The 16480-nt window shown below is 43.6% G+C and overlaps 1 protein-coding gene across 2 annotated transcripts in view; it reads right to left on the bottom strand.

The window, feature by feature from the left end:
- Nucleotides 1-6070: 6070 nt before the first annotated feature.
- Nucleotides 6071-16480, bottom strand: part of LOC149317887 (neuromedin-U receptor 1-like) — a 32137-nt gene continuing 21727 nt past the window's right edge. Inside the window, exons 2-3 of one of the 2 annotated variants that reach the window (XM_089507465.1) lie at nt 12816-13731; nt 6071-6758 (exon numbers count right to left, since the gene is read on the bottom strand). In XM_089507465.1, the coding sequence (XP_089363591.1) occupies nt 6358-6758; nt 12816-13731 (1317 nt within the window). In that variant the 3' untranslated portion in view covers nt 6071-6357. The remainder of the gene's footprint in view (nt 6759-12815; nt 13732-16480) is intronic. The other variant, XM_089507472.1, reaches the window with a different exon arrangement.

The raw sequence follows: 16480 nt of genomic DNA, 5'->3' as shown, positions 1-16480 counted from the left end.
GGTGGCAAACAGGCCCAGGCAGCCGGAAAGGGCATTTCTTACACGTTAGCCGAATCAATTACCAGGAACTAGTTAGCCAAATCAGTTACCAAGAGCAAGTTAGCCATTTTAGTTACCTACATCAAGTCAAAGAATTCAGGAGCTGAAAGACCCTGCACCAGCTCCATTGAGTGAGGAGATCAAACCCAGAGAGATGACATCCTGAAGGTTGCTGAAACTCAAATTGTAAAGTATCTTTTATTTCAAGTTATCTAGAGCTGGGGAGGAGAAAACTTTTTATTTTTGTTCTTTAAATTAAACTTCCCCCTTTTTGAACTTTACATTCAGCTTCAGAACCTTTTTGGGTAGAAGAGTTTGATCTCACCAGGGTACCGGCGTTGCACACCCAAATCTGCCACCATCTTTAGTTGGGTGTGTCTTCACAGCGGTCATATTGACTGTTCTACTTTTTAATATAGTTCTTTCATAATTACATCTGATAAAATGTTCCTTCTTCTTAAAAAACAAACAATAACAAAACACAGCTTTGCCTTGAATGAAAAAGGTGAACAATAAATAAAAGTTGAAAAAAATCCCCATTCTGCATTAAAGAAAATTTAGGAAATCTGCCTCCGTCTGCATGCCAGGTTCTGCCCGCAAAAGCAGAGTTGGGGAATAGGGTGCCTATCTATATACTTTTGCAAGCAAGCCCAAGTAAATTGCATTTCCAAACCATCTGCCCAAATAGGGAAGAACTGCAAAATGTCTTCTCCATTATTTATTTGACTGCAGATGGTCTCACTGTGTTATACGCAAGCAATTGTTTCAGCCAGTTGGAAAGGCTTCCAAAACCTTCTATTATTGGGAAATGACCCACACAGCCACAAAAATGAAACGGTGTAGCTCTTTCTGGACTGCACCATTTCAGAACATGGGTGGGCCAGGATTGCTGCACAAATAGCCTTGCACGTTCTTGGGGGAAAAGAAATCCGTCCATCCATCAGTCTTTGCATTCAGAAAAACTAGCCATCGACAAGAAAAAAAAATGACATAGGCAGGCAGCATTTTCTTTTACATGAAGGAGGATTAAAATGACCCCAAGCTATAGTCAGTAGTGGTACAGCTGGGGAAGGATCCTGCAATCTGATTTCGCTGAACCTCCAGCTCGACTTTGAATCAAGGATCTAAATCTCTAGCTATTTGGTCCATATTATATTAGTTTTGGGAAAGATGACTCAGATCTCCTAAATTGCCGTTCTTAAATTGCTGTTCTTCAGGTTTCTGAAGGTACAGCTTGTGGTGATCCTATACTGTACTAAGGTTTTCTTGGCAAGATTTATTCAGAGGAGGTTTGCCACTAGGCTTCCCCTGACATAATGACATGTGGCATGATCCCACTCTTTATATATCTCAAGGACTGGAATAGAGCAGAGGAGTTAGGACCAGGTCTAAGAGTTTGAAGTGACAAGAGAGTAGGTTTCAAATGAACGTCAGAAGGAACTTCTTGACAATGGGAGCCATTCAGCAACAGAACTAATTTCCTAGAGCAGTAGTTCCCAAACTTTGGTCTTTCCAAATATTTTGGACTTCAGCTCCCAGAAGCCATTGCCAGCTTGGCCATCTGTCAGGAATTCTGGGAGCTGAAGTCCAAATCATCTGGAGGACCAAAATTTGGGAATCACTGGCCTAGCGAGATGGTGGGGGCCTAATTCCCACTACCTTTTAAACTGGATCGCAAATTGGTTTGAACCAGTTCAAATGACCGTGGTTCCCACTTGAACCAAATCGCTGAAGTGATTCAGAGAGGGAGGGGCATGCACTAGACCGATTTAAACCATGTTGTTTTGATGCTGATTTCCCCCTGCATCTTTTGGGATAAAACGATTCCATGCAAGTGTGAACCAGATGCAGATCGAAATTGATTTAAATTTGCCCTTTGACTGGCTGGAGTGGGTCCATTTTGAATCAATTCAGTCGTGAATGTGAACCACAAGTGAATTATTTTACAGGGAAAAATGCTATTGGGGCAAATGTAGTGTGAACCATGCCCCACTGTCGAATCGATCCATCGATTCGGATCACAAACCGATTTATTTGTAAGTGGGAATGAGACTGGGGTCTCCTTCTCTGGGTGTCTTCAGAGGCTGGATAGTTCTCTACTGGGGATGCTTTTGCTGGAGATCCTACATTAATCAGAGGGTTGGACTTCATGGGGCCCTTCCAGCTCTATGATTCTATGATATAATAATAATAATAATAATAATAATAATAATAATAATAATAATATCCTGCCTTCCTCCTGGTATAGGGACACAAACCAGACCCTCTCAAGGGTGTGTGCAAATAATGTATAGAGCAGCAACAGTAGTGGCCACAACACAATAAAAATTTGGTACAACTAGAGTGCAGGCACAGGTATGGAACTTCAACTACAAGGAGCTGGGAGACCACCAAAGAAAACTTCAGTCTTCAAGATAAACAATCCATGACATATATAATATAGAAATATATTCATACATAAAACACGGCAAATACATTATGACAATATTGTGTCCTGTGTCATCCAAATTCTTACTCTTTCACAGTTATTCTTTCCCCTGCAGCCATGTACAGAACTCATAGAAATAACCCAGCCTCTCAGATTAATCAAAGAATAAAAAGCAAAAAAAGGGATGGGGAGACTCCAGCAGCCCCTTTGAGACCGATTTATTTCAACGTGAGCTTTTATGTATTTCATTCCACTTCTTCAGATTTGCTGTAAGGGTAGCATTAAAGCTGCCGGTATCTGGACATGTCTGATCTTGGAAGTTAAGCAGGGTTAGTCCTGCATAGTAGTTGGATGGGAGACAACCTACCAGGGTGACCAGATATCCTAACCGCAGAGGAGGAGAAGGCCTGCAAAATGTAGGACATTGAAGAAAAATGTAGGGCACTGCAAAATAAAAGCTAAAAACACTCATATACTCTAAATATAAATCCATGCTTCTGAGTCATGCCCAAAACGGAGGATATTTTGACATTTTTCCTGCACAGAAGGCTGAAATGTAGGACATGCCCTGGAAAAGGAGGACAGCTGGTCACCCTGCTGCCAACGAATCTCAAGTGCTGTATGTAAAGTTTCAGAGGAAGGAACTGGCAAAACTATCTCTGAGGATTCCTTGCCTAAGAAAACCCTATGAAATTAATTGGTATGCCACAAGTCAACAGGTGACCTAAAGACACACACACAGACACAGATACACACAACAGTTTTCCAAGTGTAAATTGATCTCATGATAAATTTGGTCCCTGATGAGAGCTGATGTTTGGAAGAGAAAGCTCCTGTAGTGCTTCCTCTCCCTGGCATCACAAGACTGTGCAGAGATTCCACCTTACAGATGTCAATTCGCCCTTATTTTGTTCTCACATGCAAGAATGAAAAATTTCATGTTTGCTCCCTACTAAGCATGATTGCTGTTACCCATGCTGCAATATAAATTTTGGAATCAATGATAACCCTTAATGACCCCTGGATGAACTCTAGCAGCCTGTCCTCCATTACTGGCAAAGCGAGAAGACATGTACACCTCCCCTGAGGGAGCACCCATATTAACATCTCAGAGGGTCCGGGGAAGTCGCATGAAGGGCTTATCTCAAGGCTGGGAAGAGTGAAAGGATTGCCTTCCCTGAAGCTATCAACCTCCTCCTCAAACTTATTGTCCGAGAGGCATAAGCCCTTTATACTATCTAAAGCAGACATCCAGGTGAAAAGAAAATCTTTAGGACACCTTTGTTTCGGCCAGGCCAGCCTCTTTGCCCCAGGCCAGATTTGGCCTATAAAAAGTCCCCACTTTGGCTGCTCAGCGCGCCATTTACAAGGTCTACTTACTCCACGTCAGTCGGACCTCTGTTTTGGTAGCCGGCATTTCTGCTCAAACCCAGGTTGCGGAGCAGGCTTGTCTCACTGTCCATCACCTCATTCACTTCCCGGAGGGAATCTACATTCTGGTAAGCATCTCCATTAGTAACGCCTGAAATCTGTTCCCATTTTCCAACCTTAATTTTCCTGAGCCTTGTATGTGTGTGTGTATGCCAGTGAATCATATGTGTTTTCCCCTATTTCAATAAATTAGACATCTAGTTATTAATATCCGTCTCAGCTTTATTTATTGGGATCCCCTGGTCTACTCCGTATAAATATCGGGAGGGCGATTTCGGTGGGCTCTTGTAGCCAGCCCCTCTTGCAATATTTGGGCTAATAACAACATAATAAAATTCCCCTACGGACCCTTGGCTACAATTGTGAACATTTTTATGCTTGCTTCCTTCTCCTTCTCCATTTTTGCATCTTGGGACTTCCTTTTTTTTTTGCAAAGAAATAGTTGGTGGGGGGGATCATGCCAAAAATTATTATTATTATTTTGCACAGGAAACATTAGCTGAGAATCTACATTAGGGTTGTGTACTGTAACGGTCCGGATGCAGAGTTACACATTAATTGGGCTATGAAGCCTTTGTGCTGAATGTTGCACAACTAAAGCCAAATGTGCAGCCAGTGCGCGCAAATCCATGATGGCATCATTGCACAACACTGCCTCTGCACTCTGGAACTGAATGCAGGCAACAGAAAAAAATATCCAACTCTTTACAGGTGTGTAAGCGATCAACAGGATTCAGGCGACCACATTTTGCAGAAAACCCCAAAGTGTTTTTGTCTGTTTCTTTTTTTCTACAAACACATCTTTCACATTGGAATAATCTGGCACCTCTTCCTTGACAGGCTACCTTGAGGTGTTAAGCTACTCTTTCTCATTGGTTGCTGCCACACTGCAAAAATAATGCAATTTGATACCACTTTAATTGTCACTCATGGCTCCATCCTATGGAATCGTGGGATTTGTAGCTTTGTGGGGCTCCAGAGTTTTCTAAATGGTGTTGTTTGTTTGCTAGTTATTGTTGTTCCCCACCTTGATCTGTGGGGAGAGATGGGTAAGAAATTATTATTATTATTATTATTATTATTATTATTAGCAGTATTAATCTCTGACAGGGGAGGCAAAATCTCTTACAAAATTTCAAATCCCAGAATTCCATAGCACTGAGCCACGGAAGTTAAAGTGATGTCAAACTGCTTTAATTCTGCAGTGTGGACATACCCATCGTGAACAAGAAAAACTGCACAGGTTTTTTCCTTCCTACTCCCACCACGTACCTTGCCATCCTATCTAGTTTTATGAGTTTGAAGATGACGACAATTGTCATCCTTCTCAGAGCTTCCATTCTGGAAATTGTACCAGAACTAAACTCTTTGGAAAGTGCACACTGAAAACATGGGCCTGTGGTCGGGGCAGAAGTGGGGAGAGTGTGGCCTCTGAAGCTGCTCACCAGGCCCCAGAGTCCCCCAATTGTTTTAAAAAATATACCTGTACTCAGGGTGGTTTTGGGAATTTTCTGACTCAAAACCACACAGAAGCCCCACAAATGCATGAAAAACATGCTAAAATACCCCCACTAGTACCCCAGAGTACAATATTAACTCCAACCCCTCAGTTTTCCTCTGCAGTCCCTTTCAAAATGGCAACAAGAAGTGACATCAGGACCCTTCCTGTTGCCATTTTGGGAAGGAGCAGAACTAAAAACTGGAAAGCACATATTTACAAAAGAAGATTAGAAGGCGGGTCTGTCGAGGCTGTCAGTCTCTTTCTAATCTTCTGCCATTTTGGGAAGGACTGCAGAGGGAAAGGAGAGGTATTTTTGTTCTCTGGGCTGCTGGCTAAAAGGGTGGATAAGTCAGGGGGGAAATTGTACCCTGGACTCCATGCCATTGCCCACCCCTGAATTAGGAAGTCTGAGAACAAATGGTGGAGACAAAGACAACCCTTTTTCTTGGACACCTTAATTCAGGGGTGGGCAAGGCCATGGAGTCCACAGGACAATTTCTCCTCAGACACCCCACTCTTTTCCTGGCAGCATTCCCGAAAACAAGTACCTCTATTTCCCTCCCAAAATGGCGACCAGAAGTGATCTGATATCACCACTTCCTGTTGCCATTTTGAGATGGACTGCAGAGAAAAATGGTGGTATCTGAGGCACTATTGGGTTCTGGGGTGCTTGCGCGGGCAGAATAGGCTATTTTAACACGTTTTCATGCATTTGAGAGGCTGTCCATTTGTAGCACTTGGTTTACAAGATCGTGGAGCCTCTGGGTGAGTTCCTGAGAATAAGGCCTGCTTCAGGATCAAAAGCAATTGGGAGTGAACACAACTGAGAGTTTATTTATTTTTAAACACACAACAACATCCATGTTCATGGCACTTTTGCAGCATAAGCAGAAATGTTGGGTCCCTGCCCCAAAACGCTCACATTCCCCCTCGGAGTTTGACCAGTTGGGAATAACTCTCAGAGGAATGGAGCTTCACGTTCCTCAGCATTCTCCCCCTCGGGGTCCATCTCGTACTCCTTCATGTCCGAAAGAGGGTGCCCATCAGCCCCAGTGATGTGCTCAGAGACTGTGCTGCGCATGGTGGCGCGGGTGCTGCTGGGCGAACGCTTGCGGGATCCTTTTGCTTTGGAATGGCCATGGCACATCACTTCTTTGAACATCTCCCGGAAGCGGGTGGACATCAGATTGTAGAGAATTGGGTTCGCTGCGGAGCTCAGGTAGAAGAAGACCCCCGAGATGATGTGGATGTACTGGAACATGTTCTGCATCGCGTCGGTCCAGTGGGTGATGAAACTCCAGACCAGCCTGTCGGTGTGAAAGGGGGCCCAGCAGATGCCAAACACGACCACCAGTACAACTGGGAAGCAAGAACATGGCGGTTACAAAGCAAGAAGAGTTGGACGGACGCAGCGAAATTTGGAACAGAAGATCCTACACTGTGCTTCTGTAGTGAAACTATACACCCACATAACATGGAGTAATGCAGTGACTGTGCCACACCATCTTTCTACTGAATACTGACTAGAGAGTTTATCACACAAAGGAGATTGAGAGTTTATCCCATGAATATCCCGGAAAAAAAATATGTAATTACACAAAATGATTTCACATGACATCACACAAAACCTGCCATTAAAGTGGTCACAAAGAAGCATTAATGTGCATCTTTTTTACTTTTGGGATTTCAGTGACGATACATTTTCGATATAACTTTATTTGCACAATTGCATGTGATAATCATTCACGCAATTACTTGCCATTTCCACTTTATTTGCAGGATGCTTTAAATGTGCTTTAATCTCTCTTTAATGCCAAAATTAGCCGCAGTGTGATAAACTCCATTGTAGGACTGATTGTATATGTCCCAACATGCCTGCCTGGTATCTCACTATGCAACCATGGCTGCATCCGCACTGCGGAAATAATGCGGTTTGACACCACTCTAACTGGCATGGCTCAATGCTATGCAATCCTGGGATTTGTAGTTTGTTGTAGCACCAGAGCTTCCTGAAAGAGGAAGCTAAATAACTCATCACAGTTAAAATGGTGTCAAACTGCATTCATTCTGCAGAGTGGCAGCAGCCTCAGATTCCTAAACCCAACTAATTCCTAATCTCGACAGATCTGGCTTTCACTCCTCAAGCAATTGTCATATCTGAGCTTTTTCAAAAATCCACTCAGAAATTTCACCAATCATTACTCTCAGCCCTCTCGACAGATCTTTACCTTATCACATCTACTACATATTCAGGGGTAGAAGCTTGGCCATATAACAGTACAATAACAACTAAAATCCACAAAACAGTGATATCTTGAATCAGCCACATGGGACATTGTCAAGCTGGAGTGTATCCAGAGGCGGGCGACCAAAATGGTAGAGGGTCTGGAAACCATGCCTTATGAGGAGTGACTTAGGGAGCTGGGTATATTTAGCCTGGAAAATTAAGAGGTAATATGGCAGCCCTGTTTAAATATTTGAAGGGATGTCATATTGAGGAGGGAGCAAGCTTGTTTTCTGCTGCTCCAGAGAATAAGACACAGAGCAATGGATGCAAGCTCCAGCAAAAGAGATTCCACTTCCTGAGAGTGAGAGCTGTTTGACAGTGGAACACATTCCCTGGGAGGGTGGAGGAATCTCCTTCTTTGGAGGTTTTTACACCGGCCATCTGTCAGGGGTGCTTTGATTATGTATTTCTGCATGGCAGAAGGTTGGACTGGATGGCCATACGAGTCTCTTCCAACTCTAAGATTCAATCGCAATTGCCAACATCCACGTTTTCCAAATGCAGATCCCTGGTGTATAATAATAAAAACAACAACAACAACAACAACAACAATTTTTATTTATATTTTCCCGCCTCTCCCAGATGGATCGAGGCGGGATTACAGTCTGTTAAAACCCATACATCAATAATAAAATACATATAAAATACATCAATAAAAATAATACAATTAATCTTAAAACTAACTCATCACCAAGTAGTAATGCAGTAGATTCATACAATGGTCTGAAGGTTTTTCTTACACAAGGTCAGGTGGGGAAGCTCGCCAGAAGCATTAGCTCAAACTCCTGATGGAACTTTTCTCCATGAATTTTCCTTTGTGATGGTTTATATCTGCTGGCAACACAGCCACACCTGGCAGCCATGGTTCTTTTTGGCATCTGGCCATTTGTTATTAATAAAATTAGTAAATGCTCTTCCATTAATGGAAGCTATCAAAACTGTGTACTTTTGCACCTGCAGGAGATTAACCAATCTTTGCCTGCAGGCAAAAAATTGCTTTTTGATTATCTAGGGGGAGCATCTTAGCCCTTTCCTACTGTTCTTGTTCACCCCTTGCCACCTCTCTGGATCAATTAATGATGCCCAAAGCTTGTTAGTTCACCTCTCTTGGCACAAACATTGGCAGCTGAAACCAGTCTGCCTTGTCGATGTATCTGCATTTTTAATCCACCTAATTCTGAAAGGGCTGAGTAATAGTACCCATCTGTCTGCATTTGTGCTTTCAAGTTTCCTGTCCAGTTGTGGCGACCCCATGAATTTCCAACTTAAGGTTTTCTTAGTCAAGGAACAGAATAACAGAATCTTAGAGTTGGAAGAGACCTCTAGGGTCATCAAGTCCACCCCCCTCCATGCAGGAACACAGAATCAAAGCACTCCTGACAGATGGCCATCCAGCCTTTATTTGAAAACCTCCAAATAAGGAGACTCCGCCACGTTCCAAGTGAGTGTGTTCCACTGTCGCACAGCTGTTACTCTCAGGTAGTTCCTTCTAATGTTGAGGTGGACTCTCTTTTCCTGTAGTTTGAATCCATTCTCATGTCCTAATGTCTGGAACAGCAGAAAACAAGCTTGCTCCATCCTCAGTATGACACCACTTCAAATATTAAACTAGGCTATCATATCACCTCTTAATCGTGTCTTCTCTAGGCTAAACATACCCAGCTCTCTAAGGGGCTGTGCAGACCGGCAATAAAAGTTGGCCTGGGGACGGAGTTGGGGTAAGGCGTCCAGACGATGCATGCCCTGACTCTGCCCCCAGGGTTGCATGATGCCATGCACTGCACCACATGGCAGGCGGTGTCACAGTGCTCCTCTGGCACTGCATCTAGATGACACAGCGCCAAAGGAGTGCTGAAAAGCCATGGTGGCAGCAGCTATGGCGTCCATTCTGCGGCGCAAAAAGGAGCCGCTTTTTGCGGCTTCTTTTTGTGCTGTGGGAAGGTGAGATCAGGGCCATGGTGTGCGGTTGTTGCAGCCTGATTTGGCATAGAGACGGCTGCAGGCTGCCCCTTTGGGGCAGTCCGTACAGCCCCTCAATCTCTCATCATAGAGCTTTATATAGTGGACCCTTGCCTTATGTGGGATATCTGTTCCGTTCCAGACCCCCCCCACATAAGGTGAAAACCGCCTATGCTCGAGTCCCATTGAATATAATGGGGCTCGGGTATGGCGGCACAGCGGCACTCATGCGCCATGTGCATGTGCATCATGAATGCTATTGCCGCACGGCTTCAGCGTAAGCTGAAAGCTGTGTATAGTGTGCCGTGTATGGCACAGACGCACTGTAGTTTCCATATTGAGTGGTGGTTTTGCCAATTCCTTCCTTTGGAATATAGCCTATGGCACCTGGTACTCATTCACAGTTTCCCATCCCAGTACTGACTGGAACTGACCCTGCTGTTCCATAGTTAAAATTCAAAAACCTGTTGAATAAAAATGTCTTCACCTGCCAGCAGAAAGAGAGCAGGGAGGGGGACAACCAAACCTCCAGTGGAAGGGAGTTCCACAGCCTTGGAACAACCATGGAGAAGGCCCCTTTCCCTCACCAACCATGCTCCTGAAGGTGGTAGGACTGAGGACGGTATCAAACAAGGGAAATTGGAAGTATAATAAGGAGCCCTGGTGGCGCAGTGGTTAAATGCCTGTACTGCAGCCATTCACTCAAAACCACAAGGTTGCGAGTTCAAGACCAGCAAAAGGGCCCAAGCTCGACTCAGGCTTGCATCCTACCGAGGAGGTCGCTAAAATGAGTACCCAGACTGTTGGGGGCAAATTAGCTTACTTGCTAATTAGCTTACTTGCTGTTCACCGCTGTGATCTTTGGAATAGCGGTATATAAATAAAACAAATTATTATTAAATTATAATCCAATGGCAACCCGAAAGCAATCATGGGGTTTCACGTTATTGTGTGAGAGGTGATCACATGCAATTTCAGGCAATGGCAAGCTATTTTCGGGCAATGGGAAGTCAGTTTGAACGCAATTCGAATTCATGTAAATTGGCTGAAATAGCAAATTCACATGAATGCATTCTGGCCCCACTTGCTTTTCATTCGAAATTAAGAGAAATTCCTCCCGTGTCATAAACTCCTGAGAGAATGCTCTCCCTGCCAATCTTCACAGTCACCTCGGCTTGTAGAGGGAGATCAGGTCTTTCAGATACCTTGGATCCAAGCCATGTCCAGATGTACCTGAGCATGGTGGGATCCAGAGAAAAGCCTATAAGATCTCAAAACATCGACAAGCTCATATAGGGACAACCCTGTCCCTCAGATAAACTGGCTTATTGTTGTTGTGTGCCTTCCAGTAGTCTCCAACTTATTGCGACCCTACGCAAACCTGTTGTGAGGTTTTCTTGGCAAGATTTGTTCGGAGGGGGGTTTGTCTTTGCTGTCCTCTGAGGCTGAGAGAGGGCCACTTGTTCAAGGTCACCCAGTGAGTTTTCATGGCTGAGCAAGGATTTGAACCCTAGTCTCTAGAGTCATAGTCCAAAACTCAAAGCACTACACCAGGTCGGAAGCCAAAGACATAGCTATGTTAGCCTGTATGCAGAGAGATCTTGTAGCACCTTTGGGACTAACTGGAAAAAAAGAAGTTGGCAGCATGAGCTTTCATAAATTAAAGTCTGCTTCCTCAGATGCATTTGGCATGCAGCACCTTGGTTCACTCAGATAATCTGGACCTGAGCCAGATAGGGCCTTATGGGTCATAGCGAACACTCTTGATTAGATTGTAATCATATTGTCCATCTATGTGGAGTGAATTCTGAAAATATGATGCCAGCCCTTTCAGTGGTGGATTTACCTAACTGGATACAGGCCATGATACTGAATATCTACAGGTATGTTTACTTCTCCATAACTTCCTCTGGGGCCTCATTTATCTGTCTGGTTTATCTGTCCATCATGTTCCTGTTCTTGTCAAAAAGGTAAAATGAAATGTCAAATCCACATAAAATTTCAAATGTCATACACAAAAAGGAAATGTGATTATGCAAAGAAGGAAAGATTGGAAATGCAAGGAATACTTTCATGGTAGACAAGGGAGGACAACACAACAATTGAGGGAAAGAACACTGCACAATTTTTGTGTCGACAAACCTAAAGAGCCATAGGCTCACAACTCAAGTTTGGGACGGAACTATTGCTCTCTGACAGAATATGCTAAGTCACCTGCAAAACAAGAAATCTGTAAACCAGGGAGGGGCAAAGGCTTGAGTACCTATATTGGGAGAAAGGTGGGACATAAGTAGATGACGACGACGACGATGATACAATAGCAACAACAACAATAGAGACAGCATGGTATAGTGGTTTGAGTGCTGAACTGTGAGTCTGGAGACTAGGGTTCAATTCCCATCTTAGCATGAAACCTACTGGGGGATCTTGGGCAAGTCACACTCTCTCAGCCTCAGGGTAAGGCAATGGCAAACCTTTTCTGAACACGTCTTACCACAAAACCCCTATGATAAGTTTGCCTTAAGGTCTCCATAAGTCAGAAATTAATTGAAGGCACAAAAATAACAAAGTAAATCATCATCATCATCATCATCATCATCATCATCATCATCATCATCAGGCCCTTTATGGTTTTTGGAGAGGAATTTCTATTCTATGCAACCCCATCCTATGAAAGCCTAGGATATGTGGTTTGGGAAGGTACTGTGAACTATTTACTGCCCACCCTTGAATCACAGCATTAGAGCTCTCTAGCAGAGAATTCTATGTCTCCCAACAAAATCCAAATCCTAGGATTCTGCAGGATGGTGCTATGGCAGTTAAAGTGGTATCAAAGTGCTGCAGTTGCATAGTGTGAAAGAGGATTCTGAGATTGCATCATCACTGCAGAAGTAATGCTGTTTGATATCAGTTTAACTGCCAGGGCTTCATGTTATGGAATTCTGGGAATTGTAGTTTCATGAGTTATTTAGCCTTCGCTGTCAGAGAACTCTGAAGCCACAAACTACAAATTCCAAGATTCCATAGAATGAAGCTATGACAGTTAAAGTGGTGTCAAACTGCATTAATTCTTCAGTGTCAATGAGGTCTGGAAAGCCACACATTCCCTACCTCCTGCTCTAGAAGGGCCTTGAGTGCCCAACTCCACAACTCCCTCGTCCCCAACTTACACAGCATGTTAGTCACCTGCCTCCTCCGGGCCTTCTTCTGCTGGAGGCGTACATTGTGGTAGTCACAGTTGCCTCCCGACTTGGCTTCCAGGGCTTCCAGCATCTTCTCCTTCCTCAGCTGCAGCCCAATGAGGAGGTACAAGATGCTGATGACGCCCATGGGCATGAAAAAGAAGACAATGGTTGTGACCTGGATGATGAGGTTGTACATCAGACGGGACTTCACCAGAGTGCAAGTGGCTGAGTCTGGGACCACCCCCCAGCACGGGACGTAAAGGGTTTGGATCCCATGCAGGCTGGTGTTTGGGATGGAGCAGATCACAGACAACACCCAGACTGTGATGATGACCCTCTTGGCATGATTCTTGGTCACCACATACTTGGCCTTGAGTGGGTGAACCACAGCAATGTAGCGCTCAACGCTGAGGGCAGTGACATTGAGGATGGAGGCAAAGCAGACGGCCTCAAAGAGCAAGGTCTTGAAGCAGCAGCCGCTGGACCCCAAGAGGAAAGGGTAGTTGCTCCACATCTCATAGATCTCAAGGGGCATTCCCAGGAGGAGCACCAGGAGGTCAGAGACAGCCAGGCTAAACAGGTAGTAGTTGGTAGGCGTTCTCATGAAACGGTGCCGGATGATGACCAGGCAAGTCAATGCATTTCCCATGGCGCCGACCACAAAAATCAAGAGGTACGTCGTGCAGATGGGGACAAAGAAATCTGACTGGCGGGGTCCCAAATACTTAATCCGGAGCTGCTCAGCAGTCATGTTCAAGACTTCAGGGTCACAGTAACTCTGGTTCCCCTCCAAGTTGCTACCATTGCAGAGGTTTTCATAAGCTGACTTCATGGGCACCTCAAGGCTGGAGAACATCAGTTCCCAGTTGGAACAATTGGCAAAGGAATACATGGCCTCGGGCTGGAACGAGAGAAGAACGATTAGAAAATTGGGAAACCAAAGCATGGGGCCAGGGAGGCTAAGGGACATGTTTTGGGAAGGAGTGGTACTCACTGTTGTCATGGGCATCTTCTTGTGTCTTACAGGATGCCTGCCAATGTACAGGCAAATCAGGATTGCTGCATTTCTTTGTTTATTTTCAGGGATATTATTCTCACTGGGACTGCATCTGCACTGAAGAATTAACGCAGTCTGAAACTGCTTTAACTGCCATGGGTCAATGCTATGAAATTCTGGGATTTGTAGTTTTGTGAGATACTACTCAGCCTTCACTGTCAGAATGCACTGGTGCCACAACAAACTACAAATCCCAGGATTCCATAGGCTTGAGTCATGGCAGTTAAAGCAGTGTCAAATTGCGTTACTTCTTCAGTGCAGATGCATCCCCAGCTGGAGAGAGGTGCAGCCATGGGAATGACAGATACTATAAACTGAACTGGCGTGACACCAACTCTAGTGATGCTATTGGATCTGTATACTTTTGTTTAGATGGTATATGATCCCAACCAGACTGGCTAAAATAGGCAAACACGGGAATCTGAATTGTTGGAAATGTAATGGAAAAGTGGGTTCTTTATCCCACTCGTGGTGGCAGTGTCGTAAAGCAATTTTTTTTTGGAAACAAATACATAGGATATATTATAAGTACTCTTAATAAGAATATACCATTAAGTCCTGAACTTTTTTTGTTGAATATAACGGATATAATCCCTGACAATTTGGTTCAAGATGAATTGAGTGTATTACTTTACATGATTACTGCCGCCAGACTGATCCTGTATATGCGAAATATTGGAAATCCAACATAATACCTACAGTAGATGAATGGATTCTAAAACTAAATGATTTTGCTGTATTAGACATGTTGTCAATGTATGGTAGTAATAGAACATCTCAACAGTATGATGAAAAATGGAAATAAACAGCGAAACTGTGGGAAAACATAGGACCATAAATTAGCATTGATACAATTTAATACTATTAAGAAATTTATTTAAAGACTGATGTTTTTTCTGCAATATTACAGATTCTACCTTATAAGCTAGAGAATTGATGGAACCAAATGGTATTTGAAGTTTTGTGAAATAAAATTTAATAAAATCCAAAAAAAAGTGTTCTGACGCACACCAGATGCTTCTAATGTGGACCAGACACTTCCAGTGCACAGTGGGCACCCTCAGTAAACATCTGGCAATTCTGATGTGCATTTGACACTTTTTGCACTCATTGGGCACTTGAGATGTGCATTGGTCACTTCTGATCCACACTGGACACACCTGTTGTACTCCAGTACTTCTTAGCTGGTGGCCAGATGCTCATTTTAGGCTGCATCAATGAAAATATAGTGTCTAGATCAAGGAAAGTAATAGTCCAGTCATCCCTTCTCTTATGTGTTGATCTGTTCTGGAAACCCACTCCGCCCATGCACTTAAGGGAAATATAGAGTATGCTCGGGCCCCATTGGAAAGAATGGGGCTCGTGCACATGGTGCAATGCACCACATGCACCTCCATCACATGGCTTCAGCGTAAACTGAAAGCTGGGTATGGTGCACCCACGTATGGTGCAGGCACACTGTACTACTCTATTCTGCTTTGGCCAGGCCTCACCTGGAATACTGTGCCCAGTTCTGGGCATCACACAATTCAAAAAGGATGTGGACAAACTGGAGGCTAGTGTGTCCAGAGGAGGGCAACCAAATTGGTCTGGAAACCATGGCCTAAGAGGAGGGACTTAGGGAGATGGATATGTTTAGCCTGGAGAAGAGAAGGTTAAGTGGGACAATAGCCATGTTTAAATATGTGAAAGGATTTATATTGAGGATGGAACAAGCTTGTTTTCTGCAGCTCCAGAGAATAGGATCAGGAGCAATGGATGTAAACTACAGGAAAAGAGATTCCACCGCAACATTAGGAAGAATGTCTAGTAAGAGCTGTTCAACAGTGGAAGATGCTGCTTCTGAGAGTAGTGGTGTCTCCTTCTTTGGAGGTTTTCAAACAGGGACTGGATGACCATCTATCAGGAGTACCTTGCGAAATGTGGTTGGAATGTATGGCCCTTGGGGTCTCTTCCAATTCTATGATCCTATGGTTGGGAATGTTCCAATGTGAATTGGTGCTCATTGGAACTGTGACACATCAGTTATTCCTCCGGCTGTCATTACACAATGGATTGTGTAACATTACACATGTTAATGGCAGTCTCTAGCTGAATACAGATATTGTGAAATTACTCAACTCTACTTCCTGCACATATAAGCCCACTTGGGAAGATATAAGTTCCATGCTGAATTCCAACCAACAATATTATATCCTCTGCAAAAGCACCAAATTCTCACTTAACTGGACATTTTATTTCTAGTGTTACAAACTTTCCAGAAATGTTGGGGATATGTAGACAAAAAAAATATCCCTGTACAAGTTTTTGGTTTTTGGTTTTTTTCTGGAGGGAAAAAAAAGACATTTGGGGAAATGGAAAAATCTATGCAATACTTTCTTTCTGATCAAACATTAATATTTCTAAAAACAAGAAACATGTTTTGTATAATAGACTTCTTAGTGTCTAAAATGGTACTCTTTTGCTGTCTTTACGAGACTAGAAAGTGTAAATGACTTTGTTATATTCTAACAATAATTGCAAAATGTACCTATTGATGGGGATGGAGCTGTGAACAGCTGCACCTTAAGGCACACACACAATGCATAGCTCC

The sequence above is a fragment of the Sceloporus occidentalis genome, unplaced genomic scaffold (genome assembly GCF_023333645.1).
Source record: "Sceloporus occidentalis isolate IW3139 unplaced genomic scaffold, rSceOcc1.0.p SCAF_2, whole genome shotgun sequence".
Taxonomy (NCBI): Eukaryota; Metazoa; Chordata; class Lepidosauria; order Squamata; family Phrynosomatidae; genus Sceloporus; species Sceloporus occidentalis.
This window is presented reverse-complemented; position numbering and strand designations above follow the sequence as displayed.